The following is a 17,429-nucleotide window of genomic DNA, read 5'->3' as shown; positions in this document are numbered from 1 at the left end:
ACTTGGAATTTTGTTACATCTGCTTTCAAGAGAAACATGGTATAAAGGAAAAAAGCATTGCTCCAGAAGTTAGGAGACTTGACTACTATCAAACTTTCTGTGTCACTTCAAGTAAGTCATTTCACTTTTCTGGGGCTGTTTCCTCACTTGTAAAATTATGTAAAACTAAACTAGAGAATCTTCAAGGATTCTCGAATTGCTGACATTCAACTTTTATTAATTCAAATGTTTTATTTTTAATTTTTTTTTTGGAGGAGGAAGGAGAATAAGTCTCTCATTTTATCAGTATGGTTAATAAGAAAAATAGTGACTATTAGCAAGCACCTTAGTCTAGATTTCAAACATGATTCACTTTAAAGGGTTTAAAGTAGTACTTTTCCTCTATTACTATTTTAACGCCAGGTTGAGGGTTTATTCCCTTTATTCTTGCCTCATATTCTGGAGGCCAGAGTTTCCTCTTACATTCAGCATATGACAGAGTCATGAAATCATAAATTTGGTCCCTCTGAAGTCAGACAAAACCCTGCATTGGGATCATTTCTTTGGAAATCTCAATGAACCCTCCACCCAAAATTAGAATTGAGACTCTTACCCAAAATACAATGTATAAACATAGCTGACAAAAAAGATCTAGTAATAAATGTCTATATGATTCTATAATATATGGTAATTTGATACTAGAAAGTATATGAGTGTACATTAACATATTTTAGCAATAATTAAGTATATGAGTGTACATTAACATATTTTAGCAATAATTAAATCTTATTACTTACTTTGTCAATAATCTTTATAATTTGTTTCTGAATTTCTAAAAGCATTGTGACACCCTGCAAAGGAAATCATGATCTTTATAAAATTCAGTTTTGCATATTTTGAATGGAAAAATTTATAGTGAACATATACTGCTATAAAACAGACTCTAATTTCTGATTAGCATAAATTGCTCTCTGTAGTTCAGCTGAATTGGCATTCTCATTTCTCATACTTAATTGTCCATCTCCACTGCCTGTGACTTTGTATTGATTGTGTACATCCGCATACTAGGAGTGTACTTCCACCCCACTATATCTTTGGTTCTTAAAAGTGCATGGCTTCTTATAAGACTCTGCCCAAGAATCACTTTCTACAGGAAACTTTTCTTGGTTCTTTCAGCTACAACAAACAGTGACAATGATAATGACAATGACAATGACAAACAGCTTGACTTTTATAGAGTACTTTAAGGTTGATGAGTGACTTTACAAATATTATTTCACTTTATCCTCACCACAATCCTGATAGGTAGGTGCTATTATTATCTCCACTTCACAGATGAATAAACTTAAAAGGACAGGCATACTTGGAGTTACATAGTTTGTTTTTGAAACACAGTAAGTTTCTGAGGCAAGATCTGAACTCAAGACGTTTTGGCTGTGGATCCAGATCTCTATCCATTATATAATTTAACTTCCCAGAATTCCCCTTCTTCCTCTCCAGCCCTCCCTAAATTCTATTTACTTTATAAATATGCTACATTTCTATGATATTTCTTTACTGTTGTCTACACGTAAAATCTTTCAGGGCAGGAACCACTTCATTTTTGTCTTCTATTCTCCAGTGCCTTACACACACACACACACACACACACACACACACACACACACACATCTCTTCCTGGCACACAGGAGGAGTTTATTAACCAAATAAGCTAAGTTAAAATAAATTAATCAAATAATTAATAATTTCTTTTTTTGATTCTTTGATTATTCCCAGTTTTATCATGAAAGGCTAAAATATAGATGTTTTTATTTCATGGTGAGGCCAGACTACCACTAAAAGAAATTATGTCCTTTAGTATTTCAGTTGAGTCTAATTTTTCATAACTCTATTGAGCGTTTTCTTGGCAAAGCTATTATGTAGAGGGCTGAAACTCTTGAGTTGATGCACTGAGGTTAGGATGGCTGAGCACTTGAGGCGTAACTACCAGTTGGACAATACTCTATGGGCATATGCTTGGAAAATGGCCCTTCCCACTATCCTGGGCTGGCTTGATGATTGGTGTATACAGAGATTTGTAGGAGGGACTAGGGGGTGGAGTAAGACTCGCCAGGGTCACTTTTGCAGTGGATGAGTTGTGGAACTTCTGCTTCCATCCCCTTCCCTTCTACCCCTAAAGACCAAGAATAAAGACTAAGGACCTTTGCTTATCCTGATTCCAGCTGATTCTAGGGTATCTGGGGTGCTGGCACGGTCATCACATTATTGGTTTGCCATTTCTTTTTCATTGTGTCAATTATTTTACAGCAGAAGAACTGAAGTAAATAGGGGTTGTGAGTTGTCCAGGGTCACTTAAGTAGCAAGCACCTGAGGTCAAATTTGATCTCAGATCTTCCTGGTTCCAAGCCTGGTACTCTATCCACTGCACCATTTAGGGGCCCAAGTCTAGCGTACTTTCCACTAATAAAGGCCAGCTTCCCTAATCAGTCACATTGCTTATATAGTTACTTAGGTATTAGGGAAGATTAGCTGATTGAATTCATATTGCTAGAACATCTAATAAAATGAATAAATGAAGATCAATTAATTTTGATTCATGTTTCACTTTGTGACATCTTTTCATTTTACTACACCCCTTCCAGAGAGCTTTTTTTCATTTCTCTCCTATGATTCTCCCATTTCTAGGGCCATAAATCTAGTGGAACTAAAAGAAAAATATACTGATGACACGTGTTTTTCTATAAAAATTGTGAGATAGTCTGAGATACTTGTTGAACTGTTAAACCAGGGTGTGGAATACAGATCACTTCTTTCATCAGATTCAGCTTTCCAGATGATGACTTCCCACAACTGAGCATAGTGACCATCAGTAAAGGAAGAGCCAGTGTTTTTGGTGATTCCTAGAAATGGAGACAGACACATGAAAACAAGATTAATAAAAAGTTCATTGCTAACTATACAATTAACTGCATCCTGCAATAGATACTATACTGACCTGTTTGTATTTCAGTGATGCAATTTTTGAATACAATGGAGTATTGGTCAGTGTGGCACATGTTTTAGCCACAGCTAATGATACAGCCCCTATGGCCATACTACCATGTAGTATGGACTCAGGAGGTTCTGCTGGTGGGATTGGTTTCTCTGGAGTAACCTCCTTCCTGCCTGGAAGATTGAAAAAGGAAATACAAACATGTGTTAAGTGGACATGGGAGACATTTTCTTGAACCATTTTAGTTTGTTTTTTTGTTAGATTTTTATATTTCCTTTTAGTAGATTTTCTTGAACCTTTTTAGTTTGTTGTTTTGTTAGATGTTTGTTTCCTTTTAGTGGAATTATTGTTTTATTATATAGCTATGATTGGTACTTTCCATGGCCTTTGGGGGTTATTTCTTCATGTTCACATTCATTCAAGACCAAATGAGAAAGAATGAATATGTGACAGGGAACAAGCAAAGGCATGCTCAAACATAGGGAAGGAGCTTCTAAACAGCTATTTTATTCCTAGTTAAGAGATCTGCCCCCTAATAGATATTAGGTTTCTAGTGTGCCAACCAAGCAGGGTCATGTTTCATTGTTTATCTGAGGACCTATAAGGAAGGGACCGAGAAGAATGCAGTATAGGAGAGCAGTGGCTGGAAATCATGGAAAGTCTTTTAAAGAGAAGGAAATTCCTTCACACCTTTCTGAATTTCCTTGAATATACAGCTGTTTTCTGATGAGCAACCATTTCATTAATGAAAAATAACTCCCTGAGGAGCAGATTACAAATTCTAGCTCAAACCTGCTCCCAAAGTGACTGTGAAGACAGAATCTCCAATGCCCGCACTAATGCTAAAGAACCTTTGATGTATTCATGAAGTTCAAACCTCTTTGTCCTTTCTTCTTTGGAGGTGGAGGTGGTGATGGTGGTGGTGGCTGGGGTACGACAGACCCTTCAAATAATGGCTGTTCCAGACTGAGTTCTAATTCTTTACTCTCTTTATCTTCTTGTACTTTGTTTGCAAAAAAATTCCTGGATGAGGACAAAAGCATTCTATTACAATACTGTTTTCAAGAATTATTATTTTGGGGTTTAGCCTCCAGGATAGCTGCACAGCAGGAAACCTGGGGCAAGCTGGGTGTGACGAGAGCCTCAGCAGAAACCACAAAAACTTTTACCTCCTGGACTGTTTGTGGAGTCGGGGTCTAAATCCAGGTATACTAAAGGAACCTTGGCTGAAGGGTCCTAGGAATTCCAGGCTGGTTGTGCTGCAGACATGCAGCCCCTGGGCAAGAAGGAACCAGCAAAAGGTGAATGCAGAGGCAGTGGAGCAGGGATGGTGCTAGCTTCAGGAATTTGTTGGAGGGTAGAGCTTTTGGTTTTGGATTACAGGTCAGAGGAGAGAGCTGAAGTAAAGCTAGAGGCACCATGATTGGAGATTTTTACACCAATACCTCTTTTTTTAAAAAAAATTTAAATTTAATTTTTTTTATGCCTCATTTTAAAAAAAAATGAGCTGGCAAAGAAGAATGAACCCTACCATAGAAACTTACTATGGGAACAGGGAAGACCAGGATTCATCTTCAGAGAAGTACATTGAAGTAAAAATAAAAGCTTCTACCCAACAGAGTAATTCCCAGAGTGAAATGGTTCCCTGCCCAGAGAGATTAATAGAACTCAAAAAAGAATTTAAAAATCAAATCAGTATAAAAACCATTCAAGAAAAAAACAAGGTAACTATGAAAAAATAGTTAACCACTTAGAAAATGAGATACAGAGTCTCAAAGGTGATTATAACTCTTTGAATCCTCCTTGATGTTATTCTGGGCACATGACAATGTTCTCTTTTGTTTTGAATTCTTTTTCTTTTTTTTTTAAATAGAAAAATAATATTATTTTGTCATGTAGTAGAATTAACCATAGAAAGTTTTAAAATTGAAATAATTTTGGTCTTAAAATAATCAAATATATGGTCAGATTCTATATATTCTTATTTTAGAAATATTTGAAAAATGATATTTGATTTAAAAATCTGAAGACATATAATCTGAATAATTTGATATAACTTTTTTTATTTAAATGGACAAACTTATGGGTAAGATGGTGCAGTGTGGATAAAGTGAAAGGCCTGGAGTCAGGAAGACTCAGCTTTGAGAGTTCAAATTTGGCTCAGATACTTGTTGTGACACTCTGGACAAGTCACTTAACACTGTCTCTATTCATCATCTGCAAAATGAGCTGGAGAAGGAAATGGCAAACCACTCCAATATCTTTGCCAAGAAAATCCCAGATGGGGTCACAGAGTTAGATATGACTGAAAAAACAACTGAACAACAACAACAACAACAAAATCAAAATTAGAAAGTAAAGGGTGAAACTAGGTATCTTTATTAATTTGCTTATTGTGTTATTGGTGAGCAAGGAAGATGATAATCATTCTAAAATGTGATGGTGTATTTTCTAATAATATTACATTGATAACACATTTTGTTGTTTATTATATCTTTTGCTCATAAAATGTCTATGAGTTAACATAAGCATTATCATCTCCATTTTACGCATGAGGAAATAGAGACTGAGATAGTGAAGACACATCAAATAAATGGCAGGGTTGGGACTCCAAAAAAGGACTTCTGACCCCTTTCATTGTACCTTTCCTACTTGTCATTCATTCATTCAACAAACATAATTAAACAATTCCTATTATGTAGTATTTGTTACTAGATATTAGGAACAAAAACATGAAATTATATTCTTTGCCTTCAAGAAGCTACTCATAGGATGATAAAACACACATTGTACAAAGGTAAACTATAAGTCAGAATGTGTTATATAGACAAGTACAAAATTGGGATGAGTATGATTAGCTGGGAGGGTGAATCTATAATAGTTTCATGGAGGAAGTGGGACTGGGTCTTGAAGTAAGAGAAGAATTTCAGAAAGTAGAGATATGAAAGAACTTATTTTGAGTAAGAGGAAATGGCACAAAGGCAGAAGGGAATATGTAGTAGCACCTTGTATCTGCCAAGAACTGAGTATACTAATTAGCAAGTATTTTATGTATGCTAAGTTCTTCACAAAAATCCTTCAAGATAGATGCTATTAGTATCCCCATTTTATAGATAGAAAAAAAGACAGAAAGCGAAAAGAATACTAGTTTATTTTAAATAGAATGTAAATCTTATGGAAGGGAGCTGTATAAAATAAGGAAAGATCTAGACCAGTAAGAGTTTTGAATTCATGAATAAGTAATTTTCCTTTGGTCTTTTAATTTAATGGTGAGCCACTGAATTCTTTAGGCAAAGGACTGACATAATCAGTTTCTAATGAATTAGGAAGGTTCCTTTGACAGAATTGTGAAAGATAGATTATAGAGGGGTAGTCCTGGAGGCAAAATTAGCAAGTTCATCCAAAGAGATTAAGAGTTTGGATTTTGATATTGTCCCTAAGAATGGAAAGGAAAGAATAAATTCTGCAATTAAAATTAAAAGAATTTGTCAAATAAATAAAGGACATGCAAATTCATCTAATAAATGACATGTGCGAAAAGTCTGGTGTAATGGAAGAAGCACTGGGTTGGAAGTCAAAGTCCCATGTTGAAATCCTAGCTCTGGAACTTGCCTCATTTTTTAAAATGACTTCTGGATACTCCCTTTTATAAAATGGAGACCCTTTACCATGGCATGGAAAGCCAAAGTGAAACAGACCACTTATCTGTGCAAAAGACTTACGCAAGTAATTGATCCGCCACCTCCTGTTGGGTCGGTTCCAATCCTTCTAGAAGCTCAGTCATTGACTCATTAACCCATTGCACAGCCACACTGATGGCTTCATTCCGTTCTAATTCTACTTGATCCACCACTTCAGGCATCACAGTTTCCAGTACTCCCAAGTGAGAAGAGATGACAGCAGAAGTAATGCTCTGAAAGTCATGCAAATTGATTCTACTTTCTATTAAGTTGTAGAAAAGGCACCAATATGAACAAATCCACTTTTTCTTCTTGAAATAATGAATTCTAAATTGAGATATTTTGTCATCATTTGGAGAGAGAAAGGGGAGATGTGATTTTGTTCCAGGAAGTTAAATTAAATTAACCTTTTAGATTCCTAGATCTCACCCTTTTTTTTTTATTATTGCATTAGCATCTCTGCATTAGTTAAAACCTCCTTGCAATGCTTATCTTTCAATAATGTTAAAAAAAAAAGAAAAGCTTTAAATTGTAAAGAATTACTGAATATAAAGAATGTACAATACTTTGTACCTTTAAAGTGTTTTTAAGTATCAATTAATATTGTTATCGTGGTGCAGGGGAAAGAACACTGGTCTGAGACACACAAGACCTGGGTTCTAGCACTGACTGGCACAAATTTATGAATGTGGGCAAATATCCAGCCAGGGACTACTACTCTAGCCAAGAAGTAAAGTGATGAAGGCCTTGGGTGGAGTGAGGAGGGGAGGTATATTACATTACTTTACAGTATAAGGGTAGAATTGACAAGACTTAACAATAGACTAAAAATGTGGGGTAAAAAGGGGTGAATTTGAGGTGAAGTTTCATTCTGCTGTGTCAAAACAAACCAGTTAGATACTCAAAATGTTTAAATTTAAGTCTATACTAAAAAAAACAAAAAGTCTATACACTTAAAACTGAAGACATATTAGACTAGGCTTTGGATGCTGTTTATTATTGGGGAAATGTGGGTATAATAGATTTTTAGTGTTCTTTAATTAAAAAAATAAAATAAAAGCTCCAGGAAACAAATTCTAAATCTAAATAAAGAATAAATTCTGAGTCAGACAAATTCCTGGAGAGATTTTAAAAATAATGGTAATCAATGGATTATCAGGGCAATGTATATTTGTCATTCACTCATATCTGACTCTTTATGGCCTCATAGACCATAATATGCCAGGCCCTTCTAAACTCCAATGTGTTCTGAAGTCTGTCCAAGTTCATATTTGTTGCTTCCATATATTCTATCCACCTCATCCTTTGCCATTCCCTTCTCCTTTTGCTTTTCATCTTCCCCAACATCGGGGTCTTTTCTAATGAGGACTGTCTTTTCATTATGTTGCCTTTAGCTTCAGTATTTAAACTTTCATTGAATAACTTGAATTGATCTTACATATTGACTTCTTTGATCTCCCTGAGTACAAGTATTCTCCAGCACCACAATTTGAAAGCATTGATTCTGTGGCATTCAGCTTTTTTAATAGTTCAACTTTCATAGCCATTCAGTCATTGGTACTGGAAAAATGATCAATTTGACTACATGAACCTTCGTGGGCAAGGTGATACCTCTGCTTATTAGTTTGCTGTCCAGATTTGCCATAATGTTTTATCCAAGGAGCAAGTGGGTTTTAATTTCATGGCCACAGTTGCTATCTGCAGTGATCTTTAAGTCCAAGAATATGAAAACTGACACTGCTTCCATTTCTTATCCCTCTGTTCACCAAAAAGTAATGGGACCAATTGCCAAGATCTTAGTTTTTCTGTTTGTTTATATTAGGCTTCAGGACAGCTTTTATACTCTCCTCTTTCATCTCATCAAAAGGCATCTTCATTCCTCTTAACTTTCTGCCATCAAAGGAGTATCATATGCATAACTGAAATTGTTTACATTTCTCTTGATGACCTTAATTCAAACTTTTGATTCATGTAACCTGTCATTTCACATGATGTACTCTATATATGTTAAATAAATAATATACTCAATCTTCCAATCTTAAACCAATCAGTTGTTACATGTTCAGTTTTAACTATTGTTTCTTGGCTCACACACAGGCTACTCAGAAAACAAGATGATCTGGTACACTCTTCTTTTTGAGAACTTGTCACATTTTGCAGTGGTCCACACAATCAAAGGGTTTAGTAATTAATGAAACAGTAGAAGATTTGGTTTTTTTTTGTTTGTTTTTCTAGAACATCTGTAGTTTCTCCATAATTCAACAAATGTTGGCACTTTGGTTTCTAGTTCCTCAACTTCTTTGGAAACCAGTCTACTTTTCTGGTAATTCTTGGTTTACAAATACTGAAGCCCAGTTTGCAGAATCTTTAGCTTTACTTTGCTGGCATGTGAAATTAATGCAGTTGTCAAGTAATTTGAACATTCCTTGGCATTGTTGTCCTTTAAGATTGGAATATAAACTTATTTCATTTTCCAATCTAGTGGCCGATTCTATTTTCCAATCCAATCTGTTGAATTTTCCAAATTTGCTGGCATAGTGAGTGCAGCATTTTAACAGTATTATCCTTGGCTAAAATGACAGGAAAAGTTAATGATAAATGTTGGAGGGGTTGTGGGAAAACTGGGACACTAACACATTGTTGGTGAAGTTGTGAACTGATCCAACCATTCTGAAGAACAATTTGGAACTATGCCCAAAGAGCTATCAAACTGTGCATATCCTTTAATCCAGCAGTGCCTCTACTGGACCTGTATATCAAAGAAGCCATAAAAAATGGAAAAGGAGCTACATGTAGAACCAGGAGATCATTATATACCTCAACAATGATACTGTTTGAGGATGTATTCTGATGGAAGTGGATCTCTTCGATAAAGAAAACTAATTCAGTTTCAATTGATTAAAGATGGGCAGAAGCAGCTACACCCAAAGAAAGAATACTGGGAGATGAATATAAACTGCTTGCATTTTTGTTTTTCTTCCCGAGCTATTTATACCTCCTAAATTCAATTCTCCCTGTGCAACAAGAAAACTGTTCGGTTCTGCACACGTATATTGTAGCCAGAATATACTGTAACCTATTCAACATGTAAAGGATTGCTTGCCATCTGGGTGAGGGGGTGGAAGGAGGGAGGAGAAAAATCGGAACAGAAGTGAATGCAAGGGATAATGTTGTAAAAAATTATCCTGGCATGAGTTCTATCAATAAAAAGTTATTAAAAAAAAAAAAAAAGAAAAGAAAAGAAAAGGAGCTACATGTGCAAAAATATACTTAGCAGCCCTTTTTTATAGTGGCAAGGAATTGGAGATTTAGTGAATTCCTATCAATTATGGAATAGCTGAATAAGTTATGGTATATGAATATTATGGAACATTGTTGTTCTATAAATAAATGATCAGCAGGATGATTTTGGAAAGGCCTGGAGAGACTTCCATGAAGTAATGCTAACTGAAGTGAGCAGAACCAAAATAACATTGTATACAGTGATAAAAGATTATGCCATGATCAATTCTGATGGACATGGTTCTTCTCCAAAGTGAAGTAATTCAGGCCAATTCCAATAGACTTGTGATGGAGAGAACCATCTGCATTTAGAAAGAGGATTGTAGGGACAATGTGGATCACAACATAGTATTTTCACCTTTGTTATTGTTGTTGTTGGTTTCCTTTTTGTTTTCTTTCTCATTTTCTTTGAGTTTTTTTTTCCCTTTTTTTGATCTGATTTTTCTCATGAAGTACAATAAATGTGGAAATATATGTAGAAAAAATAAAAAAATAAAATACCATAATCTTTTATGATTATACATAGACTCAATTGGAATGTTCTCACCTTCACTAGATTTGTTAACAATGCTTCTTAAGGCCCATTTGACTTCATTTTCCAGGATGTCTGGCTCTAGATCAGTAACCATATCCTGTGGTTATCTTCAGTGATAAAACACCTTTCTTTTACAGTTCTTTTCTTTATTCTTGAAACCTCTTCTTAATCGCTTCTGCTTCAGTTAAATCCCTATCATTTTTGTCTTTATCATGCACATTTTTGTATGGAATTTTCCCAATATCTCTAATTTTCTTGAAGAGATCTCATCTTTCTCATTCTGTTTCTTCCTTTTTTTTTTTTATTGCTCCTTTAAGAAAACCTTTTTTTTATCTCTCCTTGATATTCTCTGAAATTCTGCATTGAGTTGGATATATCATTTCCTCTCTCCTTTACCTTTCATTTTCCTTCTTTCTTTAGCTATTTGTAAAGCCTCATTAGAGAGCCATTTTCCTATTTTGCTTCTTTTTTTCTTTAGAATGTTTTTTGCTATGATCCTATAACTCTCACCTTCCTGATTCTGAATACTAGAACAGATAAGGTATGTATGAGCTATTTTGGTGGTCATGTCATTCTATTGACTGTTAGTGATTATGGTCTATTATTAAGTATATTTTTACTATTTTAAGTATATTGTACTTTTAAAATTTTAATATTTTAAGTATATTTTTTAAAATAAATCACCTGATGATAGTTTTATTTACATAATTTATATCTCTTAGAATCACAGAGTGCAAGAGCTAGAAACAACCTTAATGTTATCTTTCTTTTAAGAATGGTATAACTGAGATACAGAAAGGTGTGTGTGTGGGGGAAATAGCTCCCAATAACATGGGTCATTAAATGCAAAACCAGCGGTCAAACCCGTATCTTTTGATTTTATACCCAGTGTTCTTTCCACTACACCAAATTCTCTCTGTGTAAGTAACAATGTTACTATGATTGAATTTAAAAACATATTTAATCAGTTACCATTTATTAAGCATTATTTATAAAGTACTTTTTCCAGGTGCTAAGCTAAAATCCGGAGATGCAAAGAAAGGCATAAGACAATCTGTATTCTCAAGAAGCTCACAGTATAATGTAGGAGAAAACATGCAGACAGCTACATACAAATCAGATCTATACAAGACAAACTGAAGGCAATCACAGAGGGAAGGTACTAGCATTATCATTATTATTAATAATCATTTTTTGTAACTCAAAAGTCTATTGAAATCTAAAATATAGTAACGAACTGTCATGAAAAAAGCACAATAAAACACAATCAAGAAAACCACGCAGTTCCATACCTTAACCTGGTTTTGAACTGTGCAGAATATTTCGACTCTGAGAGTTTGATGACCCATACCATCCAATACTATTCTCCCTATTACTTTGTATATGGTAGGAGGTTTTGCAAGCTTCGAAAAGCAGTTTGCCTTAAAAATAAAAAAAATAAGCATTGTAAAATTATAAATATCAAATTTCTTTTTAGTAAGAGTATAAACCATATAATTTACTTTGCTGCTTGTATTAAAACTATTCTTAGGTTCCGTTCCTCATGCCTGAACTTGATAATGATAGTTCAGTCGGAATAACTCTTTCCTCAAGGACAGAGTTGTAAGTTTATCTCAGTGGTGTCTACCTTTTCAGACAGCATGACAACACGGAAAGATATCTTTTCAACAAACAAAGTGACGCATGCTATTTTTTAATGTACACATGATATTTTTAAATGTAATGTTCTCTAACCAATATACCTCATCTGAAATAAATGGGTCAATTGGCAGTGAAGAATGTTATCATATACAGAAATTTTGTCTAGGAATCCCGAGTCAACTCATTTCTATTGCTCTCAGTAAGATATCTTATCTAAAAATATAATAGTGAGGAAAAACACAGTAGCTGTGTTTCATTCACCATGAATCCATGAATAATCCTAGATGTTAAAGGGGTTGGAAACCTTAGCAATAGTAGTTTTGCTGAAGTGGAGAGAGCAGAAGTCATTTGGAGAAATTTTAAGAAAAAAAGATTTTACTTATTTGTAGTAAGAAAGAAACTAGAAGACAGAGGAAAAAAGGAATATACAAAAAGAAGAAAAGTTATCCTCACATAATGATATTGGAAGAGTTAAGAGGGAAGGGGAAGAGAGAAAGTGATTTGCTTAAAAAGCAAAACAAAAGCACATCTATCTCATGATAACATTGTTGATTATAGTTACATTATTAGTATATATTTAAAATATCACATTCTGCAAGAGGAAACAATACACATTCTAAAACCGACAATATAAGTATCCAAATTCTAGAACTCAACAATGTATCAGAGAAGATACTATAGTAGAAAATAATCTAAAGGGTTTTTGTCATCCATTGGATATAATTTTGAAGATTAATTTATATTGTAGAATGGGTAAGGTGAACATTGAAATTATATAGGAATGAGGAAATAATTATATTACATTCACTTTTTGGTTTCTTCTCTTCAGCAAAACAAGGTTACGTGGATATTAAATGGTTTTATTTAGACTTCAGTGGGATGTGAGATGTCTCAAAGGACCTATTAACTAATATGCCTAAGTATTTAGTACAATACTCTAAGGGTTCATAGATAAAGCTAGAAGAGACTTTGGTATTTTAAGTCTCCTTTCCAGGTGAAAATTGCAAGGAGATCTTTGCTCAATGGACTCTCTTGTGGTTTTGCAATTATTTGGAAACTCTATTTGTATATCTTAGTGAATGTCTTGTCTGCCTTATCAAATTCTAAACATTCTTCAAGATCCAAATCTAGTCCCATGATTACTATGAGCCTTCCCTATTCAACATAGCCTATTTAGTTCTGTCAGTTAATATTTATTAAGCACCCACTACTATGTGACAGGCACTGTGCGGAGCATATACAAGAAGAGCAAAAGACAATCTCTTCCCTCAAGGAGTTTACAATCTAAAAAGAGCTTAAAAATTGATCCTTTCCTTCTCTGAAATCTTAATATGTTTATAATCTGTGCTCAAATATTTGATTTACCATGATTAAATTGTTTAGGGCTTCAATTGTTTCATATATAACTTCTTTTTTTTTTCTCCCAACTATGGTGTAAACCACAATAGGACATGAGCTATGTTATGTCAACCTGATGTTTTGAAAAGAATATAAAACTAGAAGTTATGTGACCTTGATTTTAGTTTGGTTTTCTCATTTTGTTTGAATGTGGGCAAGTTCCTTGACTGTCTTTTGATTTCTCCACAAGTGAAATGATAGGCTGTCTTGATAATTCACTCCCCACCCCATTTGGGGAGGCAGCTAATGTCTGAGCTGGATTTGAACTCAGGTCCTCCTATCTCCAGGACCTGTGCTCTAGCCCCTAGCTGCCCTATTGACTAGATAGCTTTTAAGGCTCCCTTGGGTCTGTATTTCTTTTTATGAAACTCTCTTCCATCATCATCAAACATTGATTGATCACCTACAGCATACAGCCCAATGAACATTTAACTTGAAGGAAAGCCATATTGCTATTCCAATTTTCAATTATTCAAAATTCAGCTATTTTTTTCAAAATTCACATTCTTGTATCTCATAAACCATGAGTGGCAGAGAGAGGACCCTGGCAACTGTAATTTTGCCCAATGCTACTTCTTTCAGGTAAGAATCACAATGCCCCACATTTGTGAAGCATTTAACATTCAAAGAACATTGCCTCATCTAGTCCTCATAATCTTGTGAGCAAGTAGTATTATCTCTACTTTTAAAGATGAATTAGCTGAAGCTCAGTGGCTCGTCCAATGCAACAGGAAAAAGTCCAGACTAAAATGCATGTCATAGATTTCCTGGTCTCCTTCATACATCCTTTGATAAGCTTGTGCCACCATGGAGTAATGATGGAAAATCTGAACTTGAAATCAGAACGACCTTCCTCAGGATTTGGTCCTGACACTTACTCAGTATGAGACCATGCATAAGTCACCTAAGCTTTTTGAAACTCAGTTTTTTTCTGTAAAAGAGGAATACTTTTATTTACCTACCACATATAAATCTCTATATAAATGCATTTAACACTACCATCCCCAACACAAAATTTTATCTCTTCCCTTCTACCCTCCTTTTTTTCCTCTTCCCACTCTCTCCACGAGCTCACCCCCTCACTCTCAATTCCGGTTATTTTCCCATTCCCCTTGCACGGATACACATCAGTCCCCTTTGGTCGTCTCCTCCCTTGCCCAGCCCTTCCCATTCCCAATCTGAAGAGCCGGAGGGTGCAACACACTAGACGCGCCCTTCGAGGGTGCAATCTCTTCTTGCGCAGCCGCTTTGGGCAACCCCCGGCAGGGCGAGACGAACAGCCAGGCAGGATGCCAACCCCAGTGCGTACCAGGTGCCCATAGACGTCGGGCGGCTGGAGGTAAAAGGTAGAGTTGAGCAAGTCTTCCAGCTGTTGGGGCACATTGTTCGTTCGATAGTACTCCACAGCTCGCTGCTTCAGTTTGTACAGCTCGTGCGCATTATTTCGGCCACTGCCTCCGTCCCCCATGGTCTCAGTTAACCGGGACCACAGCTGAAGCGAGTCCCAGACTCTTAAGCGTCCTCGCCGTTACTAGGCAACATGACAATGGGCCGAGCTCGCACCTCGCGAGACCTCCTTTTGAGGGTTCGGTCTTTTGGTTCCTTCTGCCATCTTCTCTTCCCCCTTTCCTGTTTGTCTTTTCTCAGTGCCTCGTCTGCCCCCCTTTCTCCCTTCTCGTCCTCTCCTCTTATTCCCAAACTTTTCCTCTTTCTTCCTCTCTCTCTCCCTTACTTTTCCCCGTCTCTTTCTCTGTATGAATGTGTTTATTTCTCACTCCCTATCTCTGTATATCCGTCTCTCTCTGTCTCTCCGACTCTCTTTCTCTCTCCCCCTTCCTCTTCCTCTTCCTTTCTTCTCCTTCCGGATCTCCTCTCTTCCTTTCCCCTCTCCACTCTCCTCCCCCCTTCCTTCCCCTTCTTATTCCCTCTTTCTCTCTCTATCTCTTATTCAGTCTCTCTCTTTCTCTCTTTCTGTTTTCTCTCTCTCTCTCTTCCCCCTTCTCTCCTTTCTTTCCTCTCTTTCCCTCCCCTCTCTTCCCTTTTCCTTCTTTTCTCTCTCTCCTTTTACTCCTTCTCTTGGTGCACCTTGTTCTTACAACACAGAGTCTTTCATGGTCTCATAGTACAACCTTCTCAGGTTTCAGATGAAAAACTCTGGGCCCTAGGGAAGAGTAAACCAGAGATTTGAATCTATGCTGTCTCCCTGCTCATCTAGAGCCCTCCCACCCCATTTTAGAGACTCTTTTTGAGAAGACCTCACACATTAAAAATTTCCACTCCACTTCATATTCAAATCCTGTCTCTAATGCTTTTTTTTGTGTGTGACACTGAGCTAAAATAGAACAATAGCACCTACTCCCTGCCATCCCCACACCCCAGTATGAGGATCAAAAAAGTGTGCCTTGAAAACCTTAAAGTACAGTCATAAATTCAAGCTATCATCTTTATCATCATTTTTATAAATAAGCAAACAAATTCAGAGATGTGAAGTAGCTTGACAAAGATCATTCAGGGAATTAGTAGAGTATGAACCCACATCCTATTCAAATTCAGTGTTCTTTGGAGAATGGTGGGAGAATTTAGATTTCACCAGTTCATAGCATTTTAAAAAAGCTTAGAGATCACCTATTTCAATTCCTTTTATAATTGAGGGAAATTGGGTACATTGTAGTGAAAGTGATCAGCTCTTTTTCACTTGACTAGTTAACAGAGATTTATATTTAGAGAAGTGATATTTGAGCTGGGCTTTGAAGATCTGATAAAGTTGGAACACCCTGAAGGTAGTCCAAGAGAAGGAAACCGTGGCAGAGGCCAAAGACAGTCTTTATTCTAAATCAATGAAAAGTCATTAAAAGTTTTGTGTAGGATAGTAATAAATGGCTTACAAAGATTGGTTTGGTACTGGTGTGCAGATTGGAATTGAGGAGAGGAGATTGGAAGCAAGGAGACCAGTTAGATCAGTAGTCTATCAGTAATCTATTCTACTAGAGTAGAGAGAATAAAAACTGGGGCAGAAAAAAAAAAAGAGAGAATAGAAAGAAGGATGGCTCAGTGAATTGAGTACTAGGCCTAGCAACAGGGAGACCAGAATTCAAATTGGCCTCAGATTTACTAGCTGTGAGACTCTTGCTTAGTCTTAATCTATTCTAGAACATTTTATCTAATGGAGTTGTTCTGAAGATCAAATGTGATAGTATTTGTAAAGTTTGTGACATAGAATAAGCATTATAAAAATGCTTACTCCCTTTCCTTCCTTTCCAACACCTCCCAGACCTCCTCACTATTTTGGAAGACCAAAATCCACCTCTAACAAACATTTACTAGCTTGCCAAGCTCTTGCCAAGTCTTTTTATCTGTCTTTCAGTCAATTAGGAAGTCCTCTAGATAGGTGGAGATTCTAGAAGGCTAGAAATATCAATTTTGAATGTCAGAGGGAGAGGGGGAACAAGAGAAGAAGGGGGAAAGTGTGGAGGGGGAAAGTATGGAAGAGGAAAGGGGTGGGGATAAGGACACTTGTTGAATTAAGTTGAATGTAATATGTAGGATTTTTTTTTTTTTGTAATATTGTGCAGCTTTCAAGACTGACTATAATGCTAGTCAGGAAGACCTGAGTTCAAATCTATTTACTTCTCATGTGATCTTGAGCCAGTCACTTAACCTTTTGCAAAATGGGATAATAATAGCATCTACCTCCTAGGGATGTTGTGAATATAAAATGAGATAATTTTTGTAAAGCTCTTTGCAAACCTCAAAGTGCTATAAGCATAAATGCTATTATCTCTAAAGACTGTCACATCCTTACCAGTTTCTCCTTTTAAATAAAGAAGCCAAGGACATCATTAAGCATATCATTGTTATTCTGTTGCAATTGAAGTATATTTTTTAGCTTCCTAAACTCCTTGGGAGATAACTTGTTTCAGAA

General features: G+C 35.9%; 1 protein-coding gene across 1 annotated transcript in view; it reads right to left on the bottom strand.

Annotated features, from left to right (window-relative positions):
* The window catches only part of ENO4 (enolase 4), a 42,982-nt gene extending 27,885 nt beyond the window's left edge, over positions 1-15,097 (bottom strand). Inside the window, exons 1-7 of the mRNA XM_051981508.1 lie at positions 14,817-15,097; positions 11,761-11,889; positions 6,694-6,884; positions 3,849-3,994; positions 2,975-3,144; positions 2,748-2,879; positions 777-830 (exon numbers count right to left, since the gene is read on the bottom strand). Of these exons, the coding sequence (XP_051837468.1) occupies positions 777-830; positions 2,748-2,879; positions 2,975-3,144; positions 3,849-3,994; positions 6,694-6,884; positions 11,761-11,889; positions 14,817-14,975 (981 nt within the window). The 5' untranslated portion in view covers positions 14,976-15,097. The remainder of the gene's footprint in view (positions 1-776; positions 831-2,747; positions 2,880-2,974; positions 3,145-3,848; positions 3,995-6,693; positions 6,885-11,760; positions 11,890-14,816) is intronic.
* Between the last annotated feature and the right edge of the window lie 2,332 nt (positions 15,098-17,429).

The sequence above is a fragment of the Antechinus flavipes genome, chromosome 2 (genome assembly GCF_016432865.1).
Source record: "Antechinus flavipes isolate AdamAnt ecotype Samford, QLD, Australia chromosome 2, AdamAnt_v2, whole genome shotgun sequence".
In the NCBI taxonomy this organism is placed as follows: Eukaryota; Metazoa; Chordata; class Mammalia; order Dasyuromorphia; family Dasyuridae; genus Antechinus; species Antechinus flavipes.
Note: the sequence above shows the minus strand (reverse complement) of the source record. Positions and strands in the feature narration are given on the sequence as shown.